Source organism: Mytilus trossulus, chromosome 8, assembly GCF_036588685.1.
Source record: "Mytilus trossulus isolate FHL-02 chromosome 8, PNRI_Mtr1.1.1.hap1, whole genome shotgun sequence".
NCBI classification, from domain to species: Eukaryota; Metazoa; Mollusca; class Bivalvia; order Mytilida; family Mytilidae; genus Mytilus; species Mytilus trossulus.
Window position 1 is genome coordinate 71,992,157 of NC_086380.1, and position 25,433 is coordinate 72,017,589.

The following is a 25,433-nucleotide window of genomic DNA, read 5'->3' on the forward strand; positions in this document are numbered from 1 at the left end:
TGACCAGTATAAATAAATAATTTTAATAATTGGCCGTTTTAGATTCTAAAGCATCATGGGAAATTTCATTGTTCGTATTCCAAAATGAAAATAACGTCACGTCATTGGTTAAATTTCCATTGTTTTTGACATTTTCTTCCAATCAGGACGTTTTAATGTACACTTTTGAAAATATTAAGCAGGACGCATTTGATTCTGAAACGGCGAGGATGTGGATGGAGTTTATAGAATAGAAAATAATCATGAGCGGTAAATATAAAGAATAGAGAAAACATGGACCAAAACATAGAGAATAGAGAGAATAACAGGATGCTAAGATAAAATTAATATAATTGGCAAATAAAATAAAAAGATGACGGAAAATTGGAATAACATTATAAGAACTGAATATAGAAACCCCACACCAAGACCCTTAGTAGTCCGATATTATTCTGACGTTCAACAGCTGTTTTGCCAGGCTCGAGCTTGTCTGGCAAAACAGCCGTTGGACGTCAGAGTAATCTCGGACTAGACCCTTAAATACAAGTTTTGTTTATTTACTAGGACCTGATCCTTTGACAACTGCTAATCAAGTTTTACATCTTCGAATGGGAGATTATGGTGATGCAGAAATACATGGATATAATGTACCACAGAATGAATTCATCGTGAAGTGTTCTTACCAGTCAAGGAACTGTTCTTCATCGTAAGTAATCACTTTACCATCGTGAAGTGTTCTTACCAGTCAAGGAACTTTTCTTCATCGTAAATAATCACTTTACCATCGTGAAGTGTTCTTACCAGTCAAGGAACTGTTCTTCATCGTAAGTAATCACTTTATCGTCGTCAAGTGTTCTTACCAGTCAAGGAACTGTTCTTCATCGTAAGTAATCACTTTATCATCGTCAAGTGTTCTTACCAGTCAGGGAACTGTTCTTCATCGTAAGTAATCACTTTATCATCGTCAAGTGTTCTTACCAGTCAAGGAAATGTTCTTCATCGTAAGTAATCACTTTATCATCTTCAAGTGTTCTTACCATGCAGTCAAGGAACTGTTCTTCATCGTAAGTAATCACTTTATCATCGTCAAGTGTTCTTACCATGCAGTCAAGGAACTGTTCTTCATCGTAAGTAATCACTTCATCATCTTCAAGTGTTCTTACCATGCAGTCAAGGAACTGTTCTTCATCGTAAGAAATCACTTTATCATCGCCAAGTGTTCTTACCATGCAGTCAAGGAACTGTTCTGCATCGTAAGTAATCACTTTATCATCGTCAAGTGTTCTTATGCAGTCAAGGAACTGTTCTTCATCGTAAGTAATCACTTCATCATCTTCAAGTGTTCTTACCATGCAGTCAAGGAACTGTTCTTCATCGTAAGTAATCACTTTATCATCGCCAAGTGTTCTTACCATGCAGTCAAGGAACTGTTCTGCATCGTAAGTAATCACTTTATCATCGTCAAGTGTTCTTATCATGCAGTCAAGGAACTGTTCTTCATCGTAATTAATCACTTTATTTAACTGTATCCATCGAAAGCGTTTAAACGTTGGCAGTTAGTCTTTATTTGACTGTGTCCACCGAATGAGTTTTGAAGGAGGCACTTAGTCTTTTTACTGTTTCCACCGACTGTGTTTCTACGGAGGCACCTGGTCTTTATTTCACTGCGTCCACCGAACGAGTTTAAACGGACTCGGAGGCACTTAATCTTTATTTTACTGTACCCCCCCCCCCCCCCCCCCCCCAATGAATTTTAACGTATTTATAGTCTTTATTTCAAGTCCATCGAAAGTTTTAACGTAGGCACTTAGTCTCTAAATTCACTAAGACTATCACTCTTTATTTCACTGTGTCAACAAAGTGAGCTTTAACGAAATAGTTTAAAACTAGTTGTTTTATGATAAACTATTGATATGCTGACACTAAACAGAAACTTTTTTCATTTTTAAAAGAGAATTGTTCGATTATTCCGGATATTCAGAATCGGCAAAAGAAAAAGAACTATCAGGAGAACGGATTTAATTATGATAAATTACTGTAACGATTACAAAACACTTGTTTGCTTCAATCACGAACAGGAAATCTACATGTATATAGTAAATAAACCAGCTGTGATATCGTGCATCCTGGTTACTTAATGGAAGCTGGCTTGACCTGTTTTGGTTTTTTTTTGTCAGATTTTCAGAATCCTCTGGTTTTATCAATTTGGATGCTTTGAAAAAATTTGCCCGGTGACCCCCATTTTCTTTTTGTAAACTTAACATGTACAATGATAAGCCATCTGTAAAAGTCTTATAAAAAATTTAATTATTTTTTAATAGTTTTTTAGTACTTAACCTTGTCAATGATAAAGCTATGAAAAGTCAAGAGAGAATAGTTTCCCGCCAAAACTGCAATGACTAATATCTCGCAAACAAGCACGGTGACCTATATATGATCATATATATTTTTTGGCTCTTTGGATTCTTTTATTTATCCCCTATCAATATAAACAAGTGTTTTGAAAAGTTTCTTATTTTGAAACTGAGAAGCGAACTCCCTTACATTATGGTATTTTACAATCAAATACTTTTCTTAGACTGCTTATGGCGTCATAGAATACTTTCATTTGATTTTTTATTAGTTGGCAAGATGTGTGCTAAGCTAAGCACTTTTCAACTTATATTTTACACTTTGCTCTGATTTTGTGTTGTTATACATTATATAAGGTTTGATAAAAGTCGCTGGCGTAACTGATTACGGATTTGTATAGGTATCAGACCACCAATTACTCCCTCCAATTTAGAGTGAAAGTAGGCCTACTCGAACAAAAAATAGTGCATTTGATGTCATAGTTTACTTAATTATATAAACTAACCAACAAATTTGCAGAAATGAAACTTTTGGTGAAAGGGAGATATGACAGCATTAACAATTCAGGATTAATGCGCTACAAAGTACTCTAATTTAAGATTTCCAGAAACCTGGGAGTTGTTTTTGTAATACCTTTGTTTTCAAGATCAGCAATTTCTAAGACTTTAAACATTGGTTGAACATTGACATGGAGAAAGGTGATACATGTACAATTCAGGATAATATACCTGGTTTCCTTGAAATTAAACTTATTATGGTAAAATATTTAGAAAGCTGTGAAAATTGCAAAATTTGGTTGAACAGTTAGGGATTTTTAATTGGTGGTCTGGCATCTTTATACAGAAAGACGTGTGTGTGCACTTAATGCAGTCTCGTTTAATTTAATAATATATTCGCAAAACATGCAGGTTTTTTTTAAAATAAATTATACTTTCAGAGAAATACAAAAGGTACGAGACGAGTACTATGGAACATGCTACAAATTTACGCCTTTTTCAAACCCGACAAATCTAGCAGGACCAGCGTATGGTAAGTATATATTTTGATGAATGTTACCTGATCGGATGAAGTTCTTTGGTTATAAAAATGCATTTCAAATACGTCGTTGTAATGAAATATGCCTGATTATTTGAAATTTATATTCAGATACATATATATCATTATTATATTGTTTTTAGACTTTGTGTGCAATAAGCACCGTGTATTAGTTTCATAAAATTTGGTTCAGATAAACTAAAGACAGAGAATAGAAACACAAAGATCAGCAGTTGTATTTTCCATTCATAAAGGGGTATAACTCTAGAATGGTAAAATGGCGCCACTCAAATCCCAACCCAATATGTGTTGTGTGGTGATATCAAAGCATTGTGTATACGTTACTTGTATGTTGTGGATAACTGAATGATGAATACTTTTTCTTGATTGTAAACTGACCTCTACTTAACTTAAGAATAATTTGGAGTTGCAAATGTGATGTACATGCCAATCAAAAGCTACATTTGGAACCGGATCTGTTTATATCCCCTCCGGTGCACTCGAGTTCACCCGTCTTTTGATGGGATTCGTAATGCGCAGTCTTTAGTTTCCTATGTTGTGTTTTGTGTACTGTTGTTGTCTGTTTGTTTTTTGCTTTTTTAGTCATGGCGTTGTCAGTTTATTTTCGACTTAATTTGAGTTTGAATGTTCCTCGGGTATCTTTTGCCTCTCTTTTAAACTATTAAAGTCACAAGTTATGTTAAGTGGTTATTTTTTTCTAATTTGAACTGTGTAATATATTTATAATAGTTATACCCTGAGAATAAACAAATAAGGGGGTGTTCCCAACCCAGAGTAAAAGGGGGGGTCCAACTATATAGATATAGGAAGATGTGGTGTGAGTGCCAATGAGACAACTATCCATAATTATGCTCCAATTCAAATGCATTCATCGTCCAAAAAAAGGTGGTTCCAACCCCCTGAACCACCCCCCCCCCCCCCCCCCCCCTGAATCCGCCACTGGTTTTATATACATTTTTTTCAGGACTGGAATTATTGCTTGATGTTCAACAAAATGATTATATGCCATTCGTCACAGCAACTGCAGGAGTCAGGATAGCTATTCACAGTTCACATTACAAAGCACAATTGAAAAGCGAGGGAATTTCTGTGTCCACGAAGTTTGAAACCAATATAGCTATGAGGCAAGAAAGGTTTATTCGATACGCAGGTTCGGAAGAACTATGCGACACAAATAACACATATTCAAGTGTTCTGGTAAGTTAAAATGATGCATGGTAATAATGTTTTTAAAAGCCGAGGCATTGAATTAATTCCTTATTTTAATCTATGTGCAAATCAAGGTAATAAAAAAAAACCGAGGAAACCGAATGAATTTAAAATGGGCCGATACTGGATGCTTCAAGAGGACTAGAACAAACATCTCCTGCTATGTATGCATTGACCGCCATTGCAAATCAACGCTCACCCAAAATGTCACAAATTGGCAAAATACAACAATCAGTATTAAATAAGCAAGTTGAAAATTTTAAAGCCCCCAAAATTTGTCGTTTATGCATATGTTAAGAATTTTGAATTTTGATATTTTAAAACTAAATTTTAAAACCTTTTTGAATTTTGAATTGATAAATGTTACACGGACCACCCTCTGGGACGCGCCAACCGGCAGTGGGTTCGACCCAGTGGTTGTTTCAAAATTATCAAAGATACCAGGATTATAATTTGCTATATGCCCCACGTGAGTGTCGTCTGCATGAGACTCAACAGTGGCGTTCTAATCAAATAAGTTTCAGATACAAACTTGAAGAGCATTGATAACCGAAAATTCCAAAAAGTTGTGCTAATACGGCTGAGGCAACCTATACCTTAGTATTTTGAAAATTCAACATTTTTGTATATACAGCTTATTTCTTTAATTCTTCGTCAATTTATCCCTTTCTGCACCCATTGTATATTTTTTTTTTATAAACCTGTGGTTCGTTTGATCTCAGTTCTTCATTGGTAAAAAGTCCAATTATGACGTCGATTTTTCTTGCTTTCCTCTGAATTTCCTATTGTGACGGCATGAACAAAGGCGACAATGCCTGATGACGTCACATAGAAAGAACACATATTTTTGCAGATCATTTGAAAAGAAGGAATACGTTTGCCTGCATTTTGTTTAAAAATCATTAGAGAAATAGACTCTATAACCATATCTCGTGAAAAACGATATTTATCCACTCTCGACAGTTAAATTTTATATATTTAAAACGCTCGGCGAGCCTCGCGTGTTAAATTTGAAAATGTTACTGTCTCGAGTGGATAAATAACGTATCACACTCAATGCAGTGGTAAAATCTATATTTACAGAAGATAAACACATTAATGATAACTCATAAAATTGCTGACTACTAGATTGGTAAAAGAAAGGCGAAATATACTAGATGGGCAGTCAAACTCATAAGTTGAAAATAAACTGACAACACCATGGCTAAAAATGAAAGGAAGACCACCAGACAAAAAGTAGTATACAAAAAAAAAACCGCAGAAAACTAAAGACTGCGCACCATGAACCCCATCAGAATCTGGGGGTGATCTTAGATGCTCTGGAAGCGTTAGCTGATCCTTCTTCACGTGTGGCACCCGTCGTGTTACACGTGTTAGTACAAACCCGATAATAAGTGTAATTTGGTAGGTCTCTCGGGTACGTAAGGTCCACCAGCAGATTAAATATGCGAGGAAATATCAGCAAATTAAATAAATTTGTTCTAAAAGTTTACCTATTCAACACTGTAATAAGATCATTGAATATTGTTTTTATTAGTATGAATATTGATTTTGTTATCAGTAGATTAAAAGCTAACTAAATATTACTCGTATGTTATATACATATACATGTTCATGGATCTACAATCTGTCGATACCTGTAACTTGGCATTGCACAAGGTCATGTTTTTCTCTGGCTGTTTATGACGTCTTTACACTAAATCCATTGTATGTTGGATGTGTACGGATTGATTGTTAAATCTTAGAGGCATGATTTTTTTTTATTAGTTGTTAGTGGCTTTGAACTAGCTGTCAGATAACTGCAAATACTCTATGATCTGTTCATTGTGTCTTTTTGTGTCGGGATGTATAAGTACCCGGCCACGTCCACTTGTATTTGATTTTTTTGTCTATCTGATGAGTTAAGCCTTTTTCAATTGATTTTTATAGTTCGTTCTTATGTTGTACTGTTAAACCACTATCCCAGGTTATTGGGAGGGTTGGGATCCCGCTAACATATTTAACCCGCCACATTATTTATGTATGTGCCTATCCCAAGTCAGGAGCCTGTAATTCAGTGGTTGTCGTTGTTAATGTGTTACATGTTTGTTTTTCGTCAATTTTTTTACATAATTAAGGCCCTTAGTTTTCTTGTTTGAATTGTTTTACATTGTCTTATCGGGGCCTTTTATAGCTGACTATGCAGTATGGCCTTTGCTCATTGTTGAAGGCCGTACGGTGACCTATAGTTGTTAATGTTTGTGTCATTTTGGTCTTTTGTGGATAGTTGTCTCATTGGCAATCATACCACATCTTCTTTTTTTATAAAATTACAAAGAGCTAAGAATTTTGTCCTTTCAAACACAATCTCAATGTTAAACACCATAGTCACTTGTCACTGAAAAAAACGCCATATAAAGTACGTTGGTAATATTTATTCAAAAACATGTGCATATACAAAAAAAAACATTGACAAAAAACAATAAGAAAATAATCAATTCACCATGGCTACATATTGGATATGGAAATTGTTTTTTTTTCATAAGTTCATTCGTTAATCATCGGTAACTAGCGTTATTTTTGGTACCTAATTACAGCCCTGTATGGAACGTTGTACTGGAATAGCAGTCAGAAAAGATTGCTTTTGTCTGAGTAGTTATGACTTCTTATCTTTAGCCGTTACAACAATGTGCAAAACAACATTAGGTAAGATTATCTTAGGCTGTAACCAACATATGCAAAACAACATCAGGTAAGATAATCTTTAGCTGTAACCAACGTGTGCAAAACAACATCAGGTAAGATTATCTTAGGCTGTAACCAACATGTGCAAAACAACATCAGGTAAGATTAACTTAAGCTGTAACCAACATGTGCAAAACAACATCAGGTAAGATTAACTTTAACCGTAACGAACGTGTGCAAAACAACATCAGGTAAGATTAACTTAAACCGTAACGAACGTGTGCAAAACAACATCAGGTAAGATTATCTTTAACCGTAACCAACATGTGCAAAACAACATCAGGTAAGATTAACTTTAACCGTAACGAACGTGTGCAAAACAACATCAGGGAGCTTATTCACGAAGCATCCGTTAACTAACGGACCCGTTAACTTAACGGAGACGTTAACGGGTACGTCCGTTAAAAATTAACGTGGTATTCACAAACGTGTCCGTTAACATTGAGATAACGGGTGCGCTATTAACGGGTGCGTTAATATGCACATTAGACGTAATTGATATGTCGGGTGTTTTCATTGGTTTATAAATCGACTCGACACTACAATGACCAAAGAGTTTATTTACATTTTTATAATAATAGTGTTAACTTTTTCCAGCGGTTGTGCATTCAAGACAATATACTACAATGCGTCGAAAACCTCAATCGAAAACAAACTTGTTTAGGTTTAATTTGTTCATTTAACTAATTTTTTTTATATGTTTTATTTAATTTAATAGGCTTGTGATATAAGTAGCGTACACACCCTGCACGAGTGGTCTGAAAGATGCCTATTACAAAAAAAAATGTCTCCTCTTATCCACGTGGATACGCTATTTTTTTTAGGGAGTTCACTGATTCGCCCTTTATACCGTTCGGTCAACTCTGATGCAAAACCTACCAACGGTAGTATGTTTTTCTTCTTTTGCTCTCGATTTAACGAATATGAACAACATACCGGTATGCCACTGAGCAATAAAAAAAAAAACACAAAAAAAGTACACTCAAGTAAATGGTGCAAATAGTACTTTAAGTAAAATCGATTTTTACATCAAATGACCGTGAGGGTATTTCAGTGTATTGTTGCCACAAACATTTCTACCCACGTGGCTTTTGTGTTTAACTGATAACTAAACGCAAAATAGCATTCCTTATCGTTTGTTATGTACATCGATTTCACCCAAAAATATGCATGAACATTATTTTTGAGAACATAGATAAATAATTTGAAAAAGTGTTAATTGTCGTGGGAAATACATGTATATATATCAATTTATAACAAATCCAAATTACCGAAAGATTGTGTTTACGCATGATGAAGAATATCACAGGAAAGTTTTGCGAGAAAATATGAATGCCTTCTCAGATCCAATCTATTAGAAAGATCGAATTATTACAGAAGGATGTCCACCATGTGCTTACACTGCACTATTATTAGAATAGTAAAATAGAAAGATATACAAATAGATGAAATTATATAAACATGTAACTGTTATATACAAATATTAATATACTATATAACGACAAACCAGAATATACTAATTTGTATCACTACAATGTAATAGTTATTATGGTGAGGTTGAATTCCCTCTCATTTATTCATCATCAAAGCACAAACTTGTCTCAGAAAAATAATATATATATATATGTACCTTTACCTCACTTTCAGGTATAGAGATGTTATTTTTTGTGACCATCCAAAATAACTTGCGGTCATCTATGTTCAGTACTTCAGTACATTATATGATACTATATATGCCCTTGAATTTTTACTAGATAACATTTTTGTTCGCTTTGGGGATTCCGTATATCGTCAGATTATCGGAATTCCAATGGGGACTAACTGTGCACCACTTATTGCGGACCTCTTTTTGTATTGTTATGAGTTACAATTTATGACAAAAATAAGCAAAGACCCATCAAAACAACATTGGATAAACAAATTTAATAATACTTTTAGATATTTGGATGATATTTTGGCTCTCAATAATGACGACTTCAGTATGTATATTAATGTAATTTATCCTGCTGAAATTACTTTAAATAAAGCTAATACTAACAATGACCACTGCCCTATCTTCCATCTTGATATCTATATCACTAACGGAAAGCTGAATACTAAAATTTATGATAAAAGGGATGATTTTTCATTTCCTATCGTTAATTATCCGTTTTTAGATGGTGACGTTCCCTTGTCACCATCTTACGGTGTTTATATATCTCAACTTGTACGATTCGGTCGTGTATGTAACAATGTTTTAGATTTTAACGAGAGAAATTTATGTATTACTGAAAAATTATTACACCAGGGTTTTCGATATCACAAACTAGTCAAAACATTTACTAAATTTTATCATCGGTATAAAGACATCATTCGTAAATATAGCTCAACATGCAGACTTCTTATACGTTCAGGTATTTCACATCCAATTTTTTATGGAAATATTCTGTATAAAGCACAAAGGTGTCAGTATTCACCTCAGAAACTTACAAAACCTTTGAATAGACTTATTAAGAAGGGATATAATTACGATACTGTTGTCAAGTCATTAAAGATTGCATATTTTGGCGTTAATATTGAGTCACTGATAAGGTCTTTGCGTCGGAACTAAACACATTTATTCTAAAAACAGTTGTTGGCATGACACGGGTTATGTTCTTCTCATATATGTTATGATGGTATGATACTAAACCCCTAAAAGGAAGGATTGTGCCTGATGTTCATATGATGAAATCATAATCTTTCAGTCAGTTTAATTGAAGTCTGGAGCTGGCATGTCAGTTAACTGCTAGTAGTCTGTTGTTATTTATGTAGTATTGTCATTTTGTTTATTTTCTTTGGTTACATCTTCTGACATCAGAATCGGACTTCTCTTGAACTGAATTTTAATGTGCGTATTGTTATGCGTTTACTTTTCTACATTGGTTAGAGGTATAGGGGGAGGGTTGAGATCTCACAAACATGTTTAACCCCGCCGCATTTTTGCGCCTGTCCCAAGTCAGGAGCCTCTGGCCTTTGTTAGTCTTGTGTTATTTTAATTTTAGTTTCTTGTGTACACTTTGGAAATCAGTATGGCGTTCATTATCACTGAACTAGTATATATTTGTTTAGGGGCCAGCTGAAGGACGCCTCCGGGTGCGGGAATTTCTCGCTACATTGAAGACCTGTTGGTGACCTTCTGCTGTTGTTTTTTTATTTGGTCGGGTTGTTGTCTCTTTGACACATTCCCCATTTCCATTCTCAATTTTATTTGATTTTGTTTTGACCCCATGATAATCTTGTCTAGGGTTCGCATTATTCTGACATCATTGGTGAAGGATTATATGAAATGCGATTAAAGGTTTAACTTCGCATGCTTGCTAATTTAAATGTATCTAATCAGAAGAAAACCTCAAATATATATTATGCAATCATTTTGAACTCTAGGGGTAAATAAAAAAAAACTACTGGATTGACAACTCTAAATATTGTACGTGTCATTAATTTAAGCTTAACCTATCTCTGACATTAGCCATAAGCTATGAATCTATTGTATATATGTATAAGGATGTTGAAGGGCATTAGATGGACTTCAAACTTATCCACTTGGAGTATCCGACAGGTGTATTCAAATAATCCAAGTGTCTCTGTGCTGGGTATGACCCCCATACATACAAAAAAAATGTAAGTTTGTCATCCGTTTTTCGTAGTTTGATGTATATATACGCTCACAAAAATATCCTGTCAAAATTTGGGCAGTAAACCTGATGCTTCATGTATGGAAAGTGTTTTGCTCCATGCAAATTAGAGAGATAGTTATTGTACTCTCTGAAAACTAAGTTCAAGTTTACAGAGAAACATATGTAATATGAATACAAATACAATTAGTTTCTAGCCCTTCATCCTTGACAAAGTACTACTTTGACTGCGTTTTTATTAGATATATTTGTTCTCATTCATTGGATATTAATTAAATATTTGCCACTGGACGTGAAGCAAACATCAAGCTTCTTCCTACATCGACGAAGATAATAAAAAGTGTCAGTTTCCTAAAATCAAACTAGATAATTATGCCTTGTTATCTTTGAAAAATGATGTGTGCTATATATATAAATGATATTGATCAAATTTATATGCCCCATTTTCGTTCGTCCGTTTTAATTTTAATGCCAAATTAGAGTTCTTATCCAAATTTCACGGCAAATTTAAGAGATACAATGACAGCGCGAGAGGGGCATCCGTGTTCTTTGTACACATTCTCGTTTTAAATATTTAGTCCTGTTCGTGGCCTTTTCCTGGAACTAAATTTAATCAGGATAAAAAAAATAAGAAGATGCGGTAGAATTGCAAATGAAACAACTCTCCACCGGAGACCAAATAAGAAGCATATTTTGCCTAAACAATAAAGATAAATCTCTTCATATGAATGAAAAATGTCTTCAAATTTGAAAGCTGAATACACTTGAAATATAATGGATGGTGTTGAAAAAATAAAAAAAACAGAATATTACGGTTTTTTGTTTTTCTTTTACTTTGTCCAACAGGTTTGAAGTCATCCCCTCCTTTGCACATTTTTTGACAGAAAGAAAAGCTCTTGAGGTAGTTTCCATAACCGTTTGGGTCAATATTTTTGGTGATCCGATTTTAAATGGTACAGCAAACGGAATTTGAATTGTATGAACAATATGGGATAAGGAGTATACGCCAATGATACAACAACTCAACAGCAAAAAATAACTAAAGGACATACTTAAGCAACGAGAATCGAAATAGGGAATATGTCAAAGGGACAATAACCAGACAAAAGAGCACTACGGGAAAGTGAGAATAAATATTTAAAAGGTTTTGATCTGCATTGATTTTATATTTGATGAAAAAAATATTGCTGTTTAGCTTCTACGATCAATTATTAGTAAAAAAATATACAAAACAAATTATGTATCAGTACTATACGAGGATCAGTGGGGTCGCTAAATGCACGGCCGTACTGATAGAAAGGCTATCTCTTTGACACATTCCCCATTTCCATTCTCAATTTTATTATAACTACAGAGTGGGGCTATAAGTATTCGTCAGTTGAGATTTTTCCCTATATATTGTATATAAAACTAAATTTTGCAAAAATATATTTTGGGGCCATTTTTGGTTTGGTTTTAAGCAACTTTGTACCAATAAAAGCAGAATTATCACAAGTTTATTTGTTTATTTGGTTATATATATGTTTCTTTGTGGATCATTTTTATTTTTTCACAAAATAAACACAAATATTATTTTTTGTTCAGAAATTCGCTATATATTCTGTATATTACTTTCAAGACACATTTTGGTTCTAAAAGAAAACGTTTCCCTGAGCGAAGGTTAAATTTCGTCACCTGGACATTGTCGTTGTCATAGGGGGAAACACACACACACACAATGTATGTCTCAGGTGCACCTATAAAAAAATGATGAAAAAACATTTTTTATTTCCACAAATATATGTATTAATATTTTTTGTTTATTTATAAAACCTTTTAAAAAATGCTGTAAAGTTCCTGTATAAGTTATTTTTTTTAATCATATATTCTATTACTGTAAACAGAAATATAATTGTATTTCATTTGATCAATGATTAGAGAAGGGGTTTGAGAAAAAAGTTAACAGCTTTGCCTAAAGCTAAGTTCACATCACATATACATCATACCAACTCGATTATCCCGATTGTCCACATTTCCACGACCAAGAGTGACCAAAATTTTGAACGGGCCTGTTTACGAATTCTACCAGACTTCTATCCGACTGTACACGAGCTTAACTCGACCATTCAAGACTCCTTGATGATTCCATTACGACTTCAATCCGGCACTCATAATATTGAATACATATTCTATTATTCCGACCAATCACGATCTCTACACTATCTTTACTAGACTAGCTAGACCAAATCATCTATACTCGACCACAGCCTGATCTCTGCTAGACCAGATCGATTTGATCGTATAGGGGTCGTAGGGATAGTCGGGCATTGATCGGGTATGTACAATTTTATTTTAAAACAAATGATGTTTTTATATCACCCGCTGCAGCGGAAGAGTCATTTTAAAGTGTTACCCTTGTCCGTGCGTAAGTACGTATACGTACGTCCCAACAATTAGTTTCCGTTCCCTAATTTTATTTTGCCTCAATCAAATTTTATCAAACGTAAAACAATAAAATACAGATCAAGTGCGAATTTGGGTTGTGTCACTTTATCCGTTCTTGGGTAATGACTATCCATAACGTTATATGCAAGCCGGTGCATTTTCTGTGTCCAATGAACATGTTCCCCATTTATTTGGTTTGATTCGGTAGTTCACAGACGGTCTGAGTACATTTAAAATATCTACATGTACATGGAATTAAAGCAGTTGGAATGTTTTGCAATGTGGTTAGAGCGCAGACACAGATGTGACGGAACTTGCAGAGAGCGTAGAAGACGAACAAAAAGGGGGAGACAGCAGAGGGTGCCAAGAATTCTAGGTGATGCAGTCGCTGACACGGCGACTATTGTGTGTGTAGTATAAATTTTAATCATAAAAATACTGAACTCAAAGGAAAAATTCAAAACAAAAAGTCCCTAATCAAATGGCAAAATCAAAAGTATGAGATACTAAACCTTGCAGGAGCTGAACAAAGAGGATCCAAATGGTTATGGGAGTTTTACTGCTCTTTTTTTAAAAGTGAGATTTGTTACTGGATTATTACTGATGTTATAGATAGCATTATAAAATACATTTTGAAATCGCCTTTTCCTTGCTTTCTTACAAATTAATCCTACTGTTTGTGTCATATATGTGCAATCAGTATTTTTATATATAGATTTGATACCAAGTAGTTGAATGGTTCAAGATATTTCTGTTTGGTGTATCCATGGCAACAAACTGCTTGTTTTTACTAATAATATTACAAAAAGGGGGTAAAGTTGTCAGATATTTTCCCAAAAATACCTTTATTGAAACTGTTATCTATCACTAACTAAAAATAAAAATAAAAATCATTTGTCTTTCGTGTTATTTTCTTTTATAGAACTGTGTCAAAAAGCAAAAAGTTGGTAAACATTCGTCCTTACGGTGACATATAGATGTTAATTTATGTGTCATTCGGTTTCCTGTGGATAGTTGTCTTGTTGGCAATAATACTACACCTTTTTTTGTACTGCCAAAAAATCTGTACATATGGAAAATATGGACAGTCAAACTAAAAATGACCATTAAACAGGTAAAATATAATATTCATGTTCTTAAAAACTAACTTTGAAGGCTAGATTAGTCATCTAAAATGCAGGATCTACTCCCCTTCCGAAACACCTCAGATCATCAAAGGTTTTATTGGGTATCGTTTTGCTAAGTTTAATTTTTAGTTTTCTATGTTGTGTTATGTAGACTTCTGTTTGTTTTCTCGTCGGCTTTCGTTTTTCGCTATGGCTGTGTTGATTTGTTTTTGACTTTTGAGTTTGAATGTTCCTTTTGTATCTTTGTTATCTCTTTTAGAATTTTACACCTCCTTGCAAAAGTTTAAAATGAATAGTGACAATATATTTTTGCAGAAGCAAAGTCATGAATGTTAATCAAAGCTGCACACATTTTAAAGGGAATCGTGTAGCAGTCATGTATACTCGTGTATGGCCGAGAAGAGATCCAAGAGTTGTCGAATGTGGTCGCGTAGTGATCTGGTATTGGTCGAATTAGTCTGGGGTGAAAAAAATAGAGAAGTCGCAGTGATCATGAAGTGTATGACCGAGAAGAGATCCAAGAGTTGTCGAATGTGGTCGCGTAGAGATCGGGTATTGATCGAGTTAGTCTGGGATGAAAAAAAAATATAGAAGTCGCAGTGATCATGAAGCGATCGGGCATTGGTCGAATTAAGTTGGACCATATATCGTATATATAGGTTGTCGTTGATCGGGAAATGATCGGATATTAGTCCAGCAAATATCGAAATAATCGAATACAGATCGGTAAACTATTTGTATTCCGATCAAACTCGGTCTCTATACGATCCTTTCCCGATCAATTAGATCCCTATACTCGACGAATTCACGATCTCTTCTCGAGTGTCTGGCTTCTCGATCCTTACTCGAATGTTTTTGACATGTCAAGAACTCTCGAATAAAAAGTCAGGTCGATGACGAGCAAGGTAGACTATCCCGAACATTCTTGTCGATTGAGTCAGACCAGTCTCCCGATCGCTTAATTTGTCTTGATCGAGATTGATCGAGCTTGTCTGGACGGCAGTGTGAATCTAGCTTAACGAGTGAAAAATAATTGTTAGGTCTAGACGAATTGCCATATGCATCCAACTAACAGTTTTGCTTTATAAATAACAAAAGAAATTGCTAACGCCTGGGGTTTTTCCCTAATCAACATTGAATATTTTATGGTGGCTCTTCACTGAGATTTAATTGAAAAATTCCGTATTCATATGCATAGTGCTCGTTTAACGGATACGTTGACGTACCCGTTAGTTATCGGGTTTAACGGAACATTTAACGGAGACGTTAACGGGTGCGTTAATTAACGGAGGCTTTGTGAATACAAAATAAAATTAGCGGAAATTTAACGGAAATGTTAACGGATGCTTTGTGAATAAGCTCCCAGGTAAAATTAACTTTAACCGTAACGAACGTGTGCAAAACAACATCAGGTAAGATTATCTTTAACCGTAACGAACGTGTGCAAAACAACATCAGGTAAGATTATCTTTTACCGTAACGAACGTGTGCAAAACAACATCAGGTAAGATTATCTTTAACCGTAACGAACGTGTGCAAAACAACATCAGGTAAGATTATCTTTAGCCGTAACGAACATGTGCAAAACAACATCAGGTAAGATTATCTTTAACTGTTACGAACATGTGCAAAACAACATCAGGTAAGATTATCTTTAACCGTAACGAACGTGTGCAAAACAACATCAGGTAAGATTATCTTTAGCCGTAACGAACGTGTGCAAAACAACATCAGGTAAGATTATCTTTAACCGTAACGAACGTGTGCAAAACAACATCAGGTAAGATTATCTGTAGCCGTAACGACATGTGCAAAACAAAATCAGATAAGATTATCATTAGCAGTTACGAACATGTGCAAAACAACATCAGAGAAGATTATCTTTAGCCGTTTAGAACATGTGCAAAACAACATTAGGTAAGGTAAACTATAGTAGTTACGAACATGTGTAAAACAACTTCAGGTAAGATTATCTTTAGTCGTTAAGAACATGTGTTAAACGGCATCAAGTAAGATTATCTTTAGCCGTTACGAACATATGTAAAGCAACATTATGTAAGATTATATATAGCCGCTACGAACATTTGCAAAACAACATCAGGTAAGATTATCTTGATAGAGACAAATTTTATTCTATGCTTTTAATGTTTTGCTTTTTTTCTACTCTTCGAATTTTAATTAGTCTTTATAACAAAACTCATTAATTTAAAGTAGGAATGTTATTATGCACTTAGTTTGAAAACTTATTCATTGATTTGTTCCAGAACATGGTATATAATATTGCTATCTCTATTTGGATCAATCTATTTTTATACCATGTAATGTATTTGTATGCCCGATCGAGGCTCCAATTTGGAAATAAAATATGTGTGTAAATGTATGAATGTCCTAAAGGAGATATTTTTCGAGCATGATAAAATTGCTAAAATATATCTTTCTGAAATTTTTATGGAAGATAGTCGGGGACAAGAAAAAAAATCCACTTTAGAACCTCGCAAACAGGTGAAATATCGAAAATTGAACTCCATGAAAGTAAAAACATGATAAGTAATGAATTATCAATGGTATTTTCGAATTCGGTGTAAGATTTCTTCCCATTATTGTTTTAATTTGTAGAGATAGAGTGTATGGCCAATACAGAAGCATTATCAGGAAGCGAATTGAATTGCAAATGCAAAATGCCATGCAGGTACGTCGGTGTCAACTTATATGAGGGTCTAGGTGGAAGGTCCTTATTTTCTCCATTCTTGTTTTTTATGCCATTTTCTCTATTTTTTAATTTTTTAAGCCATTTCCTGTATTCTTTAATTTTTTAAGCCATTTTCTGTATCCTTTAATTTATTAAGCACTTTATCCATTCTTTAACTTTTTATGCCATTTTCTGTATTCTTTAACTTTTCAAGCCATTTGATATTTTTGTAATTATATATGGAGAACCCCAGTTTTGTAATAGACCGACACAATTTGTCGGAAAATAAAAAAAATGCTATTTCACAAGGTATAAGTTCGTATGACACATCAGTCAGAATCAGAGTCTACTAGTATTTGCTCTTATTCCTACCCCCTACGTGCTTCGCGGAAAAGCAGCACATATTAATCTCCTAGCCTTTGATTCGAACCCACAACCCACAGAACACGAGACAAGCACATTACACATGTAACATGAGGTCATCACGGCAGTTATGCCTATTAAAAGTAAGTTTCGGGAACTGCTTGTTCAAATTATAGTTGATTTCAAATTATTTGACTGTCTTACAGCTGAAACGTGTTTAAAAATGTGTATCATGTGAATAGGAGATAGGAAATAAGGTAAACATCACGATAGTGGAGCTACCATTTGATTTTTATGGGGGGGGGGGGGGGGGGGGCTAGGATGAAATTTGAAAAAAGTAGGCAGGACAGGAGTTTTGAGTAAAAAAAAAAGGCAGGATGAGACACTTGCAAAAAAAAAGTCAGGACGACAATTTAGATAGAAAAAAAAGTCAGGATAAACTAAAAAAAAAAAAAAAAAGGCAGGACCGAACAGAGTGAAAAATAAAAAGGCAGGACAGAGATTACAGCTAAAAAAAAAAGCAGAACAAAATTTTTCATCCTAGCCCCCCTATAAAAATCAAATGGTAGCTCCCTAAACCAAACACATGTTAAACGAACGCAACTGGCAATAACATTCGTAAAACTGATGAACCAATGGCGAATTGTTAGCCCTCCTCTATAGCATGTATAGTGTCGCCATAAATGACATAGAGTGACCATGTGCCTCCTTTTTAAAATGTCAACATTATTATTACGATAGTTGTTGTTTGCTTAACATTCAGTGGCGAATATTTAATGCATTTTCGGAACAAGGAAATACAAATTAGTAAACGCAATTGGGAAGGTTCTGAAAAATGGTAAAGAATTTCTTCTGCCTCTAGAGATTAGGTTTGGTATTGGCCAGAAGTTTAAGCGTCCAACAGACCTACGGACAAACAAACAATATTTCTAATGATTCTAAAACGTGGAGAGAGCATGACACTCTCTCTATTATATTTACTGCATTTAAACATTACTTTTGGTATGGGCCAGAAAAATTTAACCTGCAACAGACCATCTTCTGACCCAAGAAATAATAGCTCAAATGTGTCTTAAACGTGCAGAAAGCGTGACAATCTCTGTACGCGAGGCACCAAATGTCCCAAATCTGGACGTGCCTGCATATTTAAATGGAAATCGACAAAACGGATGCTCAATTCAGGTCGAGCAAAGGTTCTATTGCTTAGGTTCTGTGGTATGTCGAGATTTTCTCAATTTATGACAACAAAACAGGAATACACAACTATTTTTATCAAAGACGAAGATGATATGGTAACATTTTACATGTTAGTTCTATGTATCATTTCAGGCAAACATCATTCAAAAAGAATATTTTTATGACTCAATACCCAGCTGAGAACTATGCAGTGGTGTTAAACACTGTTATGGAATCAAATGGCTCAAGGGAAGGTGTAAGGTATGGGTGAATACAGTTTGGGTGTTGACAAATAAATAACATTGATGACCATTGTTGTCAAAAAGTATTCTCACGACATAATCCATAAATATTTCCCAGTAACGCTAAAACGACTAATACATGTCTTCTATAAAATTATTTGGAAAATAGTTGAAAATCTTGTTTTCCAAATAAAATGCACTTCAAGTGGAATAAAAATATTGAAACTTTTAAAATTACTCGAAAGAAATAATGACTGTTTAATTTATACCAAACACGACACAAAGACAGGAAAGAACAAGTTTATTACATTTGTTCTGATGAATATTAAACCGTGATTTCCAAAGTGAAATAAATAAAACCGATGGTTTTACATTTGAAATAAACTCGATAATTCCATTCATCTGACGTCATACAGCATTAATTGCATCAAAGAAAGATCATTTATTATAATTATATCTTAGCAAAAGTTGGCGTGCAAGTGTGGTCTGCATTACTGTTAAAGTATGTTGGTAGTTCTTGTTATTCGAATTAAATATAATCAAAATTTTAAATTTCAATAAATCTTCAAAAATTTATAACGTCATCAACGACAAAATCTTAGTTTAAACCAATTTTTACTTTCAAATATTATAAGACATTTTTGGCAGTGGCTATTTGACCGGCAACGGCAAAATAGCGCATTTGCTATTTGACCAGCACCGCTCAAATAGCACCGGCTATATTATAATGCTATACAATAAAAGGGTTATTGCGTGAATACTGTGGAATATTGTCCCTCGTAGAACATATATTGCATAGCGCTTATCTAGATACACATTTACTCTAAGCGCTTTACAATGCATATAAAACAATGATACAAGTAAATATATAAATATATATAAACAAAATTTTAAAAAAATATATAAATCTAAAGACTATGTGTCAATATATATTGTTTCCAGTATAAAGCAAATTGTAAATGCCAAGAAAAAGATATCATTTCTTGCATTTTCCACTTTCATCCTCATACTCAGTACAAGTAGTCCTAACTCTGTTGAATATAAAAAATATTCATGAGTTATAATTGTATAATTATTGGTTAATTGATATTTTGTATTTTTGTTTTCTATCTTTGTAATGCAGATAAACAATTAGAATCATATTCGAAACAGTGTGGTCCTGGCCATTGATTGACGACCTAAATTATCCCATTGACTGGGACAGATTACGTGAACGTTTGTCGGTAATAATCACTGCTCACTATGTACTTGTTAAAGACACTGAATCTGTGGGGTCACCAAAGGTTCTCAACACCTAAAAAAAGCAATTCGAAAAACGAATCCTGAATAATACGATGTGTTGATTTATATCAATAATATAAATCAAAACATAAAGGTTATTCCTGAATAATTTTTCGAATTATTTTATCATTAAAGGCGTTAAGAACCTTTGGTGACCCCACAGTTTAAATCCTATAATAAGTAAGAAGTGAGCAATGGTCGTTACAGACAAACGTTCACCTAATTTGTCCCAGTCAATGGGATAATTTAGGTCGTCAATCAATGGCCAGGCCCACACTGTTTCTAATATGATTCTATTATAGTATATTAGGTCCGAGACCACAATTGTCGTCCCTTGATTTCCGTTGTTCAAGAATATAGTCCCTAGTGTTGACAGTGTGTTACTTGCCATTAATTTTTATACCCCTTCCAAATTTATTTCTACATGTTTAATGCCTCAAAGTGCAAGTAGGCAGGGGGGGATGAAATTACATTGTAAAAAAATTTGGGTCCAGAATTTTAAAGGAAAGTAGTGATTTGATCCAGCTGAAAAAGGTTTAAAATAAGCACTTCGGAAGCTGTCAAAAGATTTCAAGACGCCTTAAACATAAAATTGTCCATATTTTGAGTTAGAGCCGATGAAGTTTTCTATAATTTTAATATAACTTGTCATAAAAGTAGTACAACACACTGTAAAAATTTCTTTGAGAAAGCGCAGGTGGGATTTTTTATTTTCATTTATGTTCTAAAAGAAATGCACTACGAAATAATTGTGGTCTCGGACCGTAGTATTACTGTTTATGAGAATCAGTTTCTATATAACTTAATTTTTAAGAATTGAACAGATGTATACCCTAGTACCGTTGTATTTTCAGTGACAGTTTGTCTTATGTTAAGATATTTTTCTCATCGTTGGTAGAAGATGTTATACAAGAGGATCTCGCATATACAGTAAGTTTTAAGAAAATACTAAAATATGACTGCGAACTAAGGTAACTCAGATGATTCAGCGCCCTCTATCGGTCAGTGTTCTCTTCGATCGATAGTGAGTCGGATTATAACTTCAGTCTCCCCTTTATTAAATGCAAAGGCAACGTAGGTGTCTCAAAGACACAGTATACACGCACGTAAACCAACCTATTTTTAGCTCACCTGGCCCGAAGGGCTAAGTGAGCTTTTCTCACCACTTGGCGTCTGTCGTCCGTCGTCGTCGTCGTTAACTTTTTACATTTTGAACTTCTTCTAGAGAACCACTGAATGGAATGAAACTAAACATGGCATGCAGGTTCCTTATGAGGTGCTGACCAAGTGTTATTACTTTGTAGCCGATCCATCATCCAAGATGGCCGCCAGCGGGGGGACTTAGTTTAACATAGGACCCTATGGGAAATGCATACCAATGACTTATTTTAGAGAACCACTGAATGAAATGAAATCAAACATGGCATGAATGTTCCTAATGTGGTGCTGACCAAGTGTTGTTACTTTGTAGCCGATCCATTATCCAAGATGGCCGCCAGCAGGAGACTTAGTTAAACATAGGACCCTATGGTAAATGCATACAAATGACTTCTATTAGAGAACCACTGAATGGAATGAAACCAAACATGGCATGAATGTTCCTTATGAGGTGCTGACCAAGAGTTGTTACTTTGTAGCCGATCCATCATCCAAGATGGCCGCCAGCAGGGGACTTAGTTTAACATAGGACCCTAAGGGAAATTCATACAAATGACTTCTTTTAGAGAACCACTGAATGGAATAAAACCAAACATGGCATGCATGTTCCTTATGAGGTGCTGACCAAGTGTTGTTACTTTGTAGCCGATCCGTCATCCAAGATGGCCGCCAGTGGGGGACTTTTGACTGAAATTAAACATAGCCTGAATGTTTCTTTCCTTATGAGATTGTGTTGTCACTTTTAGCCAAATTTTATATTTTTTTATATGATTTCAAAAACCCAAGTAGAATCAGGTGAGCGATACAGGCTCTTGAGAGCCTCTTGGTCTTGTGGAAATCATGTGAGATGAAATGCAAAAGCAGTATTTTTTCATTGTGATGGTGCTGCGCAGCATCATGATTTCATTAAGGTGTTTTGAAGGTTCAGTTTAATTTTGATTTGAAGTAGGTTGTTTTGGTGTTTTTATTTGTAGTACTTGTTTTTAATCATGTCTTGAAATGTATGTAGAACATAATGTAGATATAGGAAGATGTGGTGTGAGTGCCGATGAGACAACGCTCCATCCAAATAACAATTTTTTAAAAGTAAACCATTATAGGGCAATGTACGGCCTTCAACACAGAGCCTTGGCTAACACCGAACAACAAGCTATAAAGGGCCCCAAAATTTCTAGTGTAAAACCATTCAAATGGGGAAACCAATGGTCTAATCTATATAAAAAAAAACGAGAAACAAGAAACGGGTACATATAACATAAACAAACGACAACTACTGTACATCACAGGGACTCGGTTAGCAAATTACAATTTTGTAAATCAATGTTTTTAATTTATTTTTTATTATTTCCTGTCTATTTGCATTACTATATTAACGTATTTAAAGTTGCCATCACTATTTTTTTGTTTTCTGGCAATGTGCAGTTTACTATCCATATCCATATACTGAAAAAACCTAAAGGGATCTAAGTCGCCATCTTGAATTGCCTTCCCTACTTTAGATAAAAAATAATTAAAAATATTAATAAATTACTATATACCTTACAACAGCCCTCATTTTCTTCCGAAATTATTCTTCTTTCACATGCATATTTTGATTTGTGGATTAACAGAACCCTTACGCAGTTTCAGTTGCATTCGTGTCAGAATATTCAAATTTCCCGGCGAAAGCAACGTAACATTCGGAAACTTCCGGGTTGATGCGTTTACCACAAAGATAAATCCTTATAAACATACGAGTGCTGTCCCTTTACTTCATATAAATTAAATATCAAACAAAAATGTCTTTGAACAGTTAGTGCATGTGTTGTTTCATTATTAGATTATCCTCCTATCTTTCCGCCCATTGAAAATATCAAATGATTGTCCTAAACTATCGGGTTGTATTTCTGACATCGTCATGATATTTTTCAAATCATGAATTTATGCAGTACAACACTTATATAATCAGAGGAGTATGTATGTATATGGAAAAGTGGCCTTCTGATTGAACTTCATACATGCATGTATGATAAGTTAAACTTTTTCAAAGTATTACTCCAAGTTGACCTACCAACCGGCCCTCCCCCCTTTTTTTAAATCCTGGTACTGTTAGTGAACCTTATAAATTCCATTGAACGTGTCAATATTTTAAGTAGCTTCTTCATTTTATTGATGTGTCTACGAAAAAGTCAATGATTTATGTTACCCCGTTTGAATAACGGTTCTATTCGTTAACATGGTTAATAATTTTGCGCTCGATATGTAACAATAAATCAGGGGACAGCACTCGTCTGTTTATAAGGATTTATAGTTGTGGTTAACGCATCAACCCGGAAGTTTCCGAATGTTACGTTGCTTTCGCCGGGTAATTTGAATATTCTGACACGAATGCAACTGAAACTGCGTAAGGGTTCTGTTTATCCACAAATCAAAATATGCATGTGAAAGAAGAATAATTTCGGAAGAAAATGAGGGCTGTTGTAAGGTATATAGTAATTTATTAATATTTTTTAATTATTTTTTATCTTAAGTAGGGAAGGCAATTCAAGATGGCGACTTAGATCCCTTTAGGTTTTTTCAGTATATGGATATGGATAGTAAACTGCACATTGCCAGAAAACAAAAAAATAGTGATGGCAACTTTAAATACGTTAATATAGTAATGCAAATAGACAGGAAATAATAAAAAATAAATTAAAAACATTGATTTACAAAATTGTAATTTCCTAACCGAGTCCCTGTGCTGTACATCAGATTCCTGACTTAGGACAGGTGCACACATTTGCAGCGGGATTAAACTTTTTAATGGATCCAAACCGTCTCCCTTTTTTTGAAACAATAGCATGGGTTTATATAACCCGTTTTAAAATCACACACTTAATAGCAACTTGACAGTTCATATCATGTCAGTGTCAATAACTGTCATCATTACAATACAACAGAAAAGCCACCTGACTGGAGAACTGTTTAAAATAATAAATGCACATAAACAATTCTTATTTTATTTCAGGATGAGAATTTTGTAAGTGATATTGGAGGACAGCTAGGTTTATGGGCAGGATTCTCTGTTCTGAGTCTAGCAGAACTCTTAGAACTGGTTGTCATCTTATTCCATGCTTGTTGTTCACGCAAGAAAGCAGAAGTTAATGCCGCATACGATGAAAAGGAATAATTAACCGTCTCAGAACTTGACCTAACTTGATTCTAAACTAGATATTTTAATTATGTTTTAAGTGATTTGTTGTGTGTCTGCCTAACAAAAAAAGATTTGTTCAAAATGTTTTAATTTATTAGAAAATAATAAAATTTATGCGTTCTAGAGTTGTTTTTCTTAGAATTTTGGTATTGAATTGGTTGACCCTAGATCTCAGTCTCTCCCTGAAAGTGTGCCTTTAAAATGTCCTGTATCAAGTCGGGAATGTGGCAGTTGTTTTCAAGTTCGTCAGTGTTCCTGTTGTTGCTTTGTTTTCCTCTTATATATAGTTGATGCGTTTCCCTCGGCTCGATTTTAGTTTGTAGCCCGAATTTGTATTCTCTCAATTGATTTATGACTTTTAAACAATGGTATAAGACTTTTGCCTTTATTTGCTTTGAAGCTATGTTGAAGAGAGTATAAGAAGGGTTAATAAGGATGTTATTTTTTTCGACATACTAGGTGATGTTTCTGTTAATATGCTCTATTATTTTAAAACAAATTCATGTTAGGGATCATGATTGACATGTGTCAATCTGGTTTGATGTCGTCTGCTCCAGCATCCTTATGTAAATAAAAAAAAATAACTCCATACCTGTGATGATAATATTTTACTATTGGGATATTATTTTGTTTTATCTGTCTATCGAATTATATTTTACAGACCGGACATGCAGTGGATAAGACAGATTGGAATTGATCATTTTGTGTTTTTGCTTTATTCATGCGATATGGTTATATGTTGCTTTTTCTTTTAAGTTGTGCAAACTTCGTATTTGTCGATTTTCTTAAATTTGATGTAGGTCCACTGAGATTCTTTATCTT

The 25,433-nt window shown here is 34.3% G+C and overlaps 1 protein-coding gene across 1 annotated transcript; it reads left to right on the forward strand.

The window, feature by feature from the left end:
* Positions 1–539: 539 nt before the first annotated feature.
* LOC134727955 (degenerin unc-8-like) lies at positions 540–24,655 on the forward strand. The gene is made up of 8 exons (XM_063592353.1): positions 540–685; positions 3,269–3,360; positions 4,352–4,584; positions 7,173–7,281; positions 17,144–17,216; positions 18,909–19,016; positions 21,133–21,208; positions 24,426–24,655. Exons 1-8 carry the CDS (start codon positions 588–590, stop codon positions 24,585–24,587), a joined length of 951 nt encoding a protein of 316 aa, XP_063448423.1. The 5' UTR covers positions 540–587; the 3' UTR covers positions 24,588–24,655.
* The last annotated feature ends 778 nt before the right edge of the window (positions 24,656–25,433 follow it).